Source organism: Lampetra fluviatilis, unplaced genomic scaffold (assembly GCF_964198595.1).
Source record: "Lampetra fluviatilis unplaced genomic scaffold, kcLamFluv1.1 SCAFFOLD_451, whole genome shotgun sequence".
NCBI classification, from domain to species: domain Eukaryota; kingdom Metazoa; phylum Chordata; class Hyperoartia; order Petromyzontiformes; family Petromyzontidae; genus Lampetra; species Lampetra fluviatilis.
The window spans coordinates 70,948-73,447 of NW_027621832.1; the positions used below are offsets into that span (position 1 = coordinate 70,948).

Sequence of the window (2,500 nt, forward strand, 5' to 3'; positions counted from 1 at the left end):
ACTGGCAAATGAGGTACCAATGGTGTAAATGCTTTACCCCGAGCTTTCATACTCTGATGGTGCATTGTCTTTGAGTTGTGCGCCTTTTGGCGTCATCTGGTCCAACACCATGTGAGACTAGGCTCTAAGGAAAAGCTGTCTCGGGTGTGGACCAATCAACTTCAAGGACAGTGCATATCATTATCAGAGTTGTTTCTTTTTGTTTGCATTACGACTGCAGGTATTGCGGTCTATGCAAACATGACTCCTTGTAAAAAAAAGGTGTCAGTTTTGTTGCCAGATAGAAGGGTAAAAAAAAAACAATTATCATATTTTTTACTGGCAAATGAGGTTCCAATGGTGTAATAACATCCTTCCAATGATTGCTCAATTTGAATCCATCCTCTCGGTTGAAGTTGTGTCTATGTTTGTACATCTGGATGGCTTCATGGACAAATCTTTGGTGGTGACCAGGAGGCTTGCAGAGTACCTTGGTATCGGAGAACACAAAAGCATGAGAGCCCGCAGTGCTGTAACATGCGATCAGATCCATGTCGTTTCATTTCCCCAATATAACAGTCACCCCAGGTGCAACTCAGTTTTTAAGACACCGGGGTACTGTAAGTCAGGAATGACATCCTTTACGGATGGGATCAGATCATGGATTTTGTGTCCTGCACTGAATCGGACCTGGATCTTGTGTTTGTTTAGAATTTTGGAAGTCTTTTTGGTAACGCCTGCTATGTATGGCAATGTAATGATTTTGATCCCCCCGTGTCTCTCCCCCCGTGTCTCTCCCCCCGTGTCTCTCCCCCCGTGTCTCTCCCCCCGTGTCTCTCTCCCCGCGTCTCTCCCCCCGCGTCTCTCTCCCCGCGTCTCTCCCCCCGCGTCTCTCCCCCCGCGTCTCTCCCCCCGCGTCTCTCCCCCCGCGTCTCTCCCCCGTGTCTCTCCCCCGTGTCTCTCCCCGTGTCTCTCCTCGTGTCTCTCCCCCCCGTGTCTCCGCCCGTGTCTCTCCCGTGTGTCTCTCCCCCGTGTCTCTCCCCCCGTGTCTCTCCCCCCGTGTCTCTCCCCCCGTGTCTCTCCCCCCGTGTCTCTCCCCCCGTGTCTCTCCCCCCGTGTCTCTCCCCCCGTGTCTCTCCCCCCGTGTCTCTCCCCCCGCGTCTCTCCCCCCGCGTCTCTCCCCCCGTGTCTCTCCCCCGTGTCTCTCCCCCGTGTCTCTCCCCATGTCTCTCCCCGTGTCTCTCCCCCCCGTGTCTCCGCCCGTGTCTCTCCCGTGTGTCTCTCCCCCGTGTTTCTCTCCCTGTGTCTCTCCCCGTGTCTCTCCCCGCGTCTCTCTCCCCGCGTCTCTCTCCCCGCGTCTCTCTCCCCGCGTCTCTCCCCCCGCGTCTCTCCCCCCGTGTCTCTCCCCCCGTGTCTCTCCCCCCGTGTCTTTCCCCCGTGTCTCTCCCCGTGTTTCTCCCCCGTGTCTCTCTCTCCATGTCTCTCCCCCGTGTCTACCCCGTGTCTCCCCCCCCGTGTCTCTCCCCCGTGTCTCCCCCGTGTCTCCCCCGTGTCTCCCCCCGTGTCTCTCCCCCCGTATCTCTCCCCGTGTCTCTCCCCCGTGTCTCTCCCCCCGTGTCTCCCCCGTGTCTCCCCCGTGTCTCTCCCCGTGTCTCTCCAGGCGAGCTCAGCGTGGCCGACTCAGCGATGTCTTCGTCCGACTCTGCGATGGAGCTCCGGGCGGAGATTCAGAGGAGCCTTGGCAGCCGAGAGATGCACAACATCAGCATTGAGACTGTCACCTTCAACCATGGTACTACCACTAACTACCACTAACTAGGTCGATCATTAACTAGTCCCACTAACCAGTACCACCACTATCACCACCACTACTGCCACCACTAACTAATACAACCACCGCTACCACCACCATCACCACTAGCTCCACCACCACCATCACCACTAGCTCCACCATCACCTCCACCACTGCCATCGCCGCCACCACCGCCACCGCCACCACCGCCACCGCCACCATCTCCACCACCGCCAGCACCACCACCATCACCACCACCACCAGCACCACCACCAACACCACCACCACCAGCACCACCACCAACACCACCACCACCAGCACCACCACCAACACCACCACCATCACCATCACCACCACCATCTCCACCACCACCAGCACCACCAGCACCACCACCATCTCCACCACCACCAGCACCACCACCAACACCACCACCACCAGCACCACCACCAACACCACCACCACCAGCACGAGAACCACCACCACCGCCAGCACCACCACCACCACCGCCGCCCGACACGGCCGAACGAAAGAACCAACGGACAGACAGACAGACAGACAGACACAACAGACAGACATACAGACAGACATACAGACAGACAGACATACAGACAAACACAACAGACACAACAGACAGACGGAAGGACCCAGCTTGCTCCGAGGGGTCGACCCGCACCACCACGTGCCCCCCCCCCGGCCCCTCCCCTCCCCCCGCGCGCGTGCGCAGACGTC

At 58.6% G+C, this 2,500-nt stretch overlaps 1 protein-coding gene across 1 annotated transcript in view; it reads left to right on the forward strand.

The window, feature by feature from the left end:
* BRAP (BRCA1 associated protein) overlaps positions 1-2,500 on the forward strand; it is a gene marked incomplete at its 3' end in the record, with an annotated part of 13,920 nt that overhangs the window by 3,080 nt on the left and 8,340 nt on the right. Inside the window, exons 3-4 of the mRNA XM_078885892.1 lie at positions 1,640-1,771; positions 2,496-2,500. The exon at positions 2,496-2,500 is cut by the window's right edge and continues 291 nt beyond it. Of these exons, the coding sequence (XP_078742018.1) occupies positions 1,769-1,771; positions 2,496-2,500 (8 nt within the window). The remainder of the gene's footprint in view (positions 1-1,639; positions 1,772-2,495) is intronic.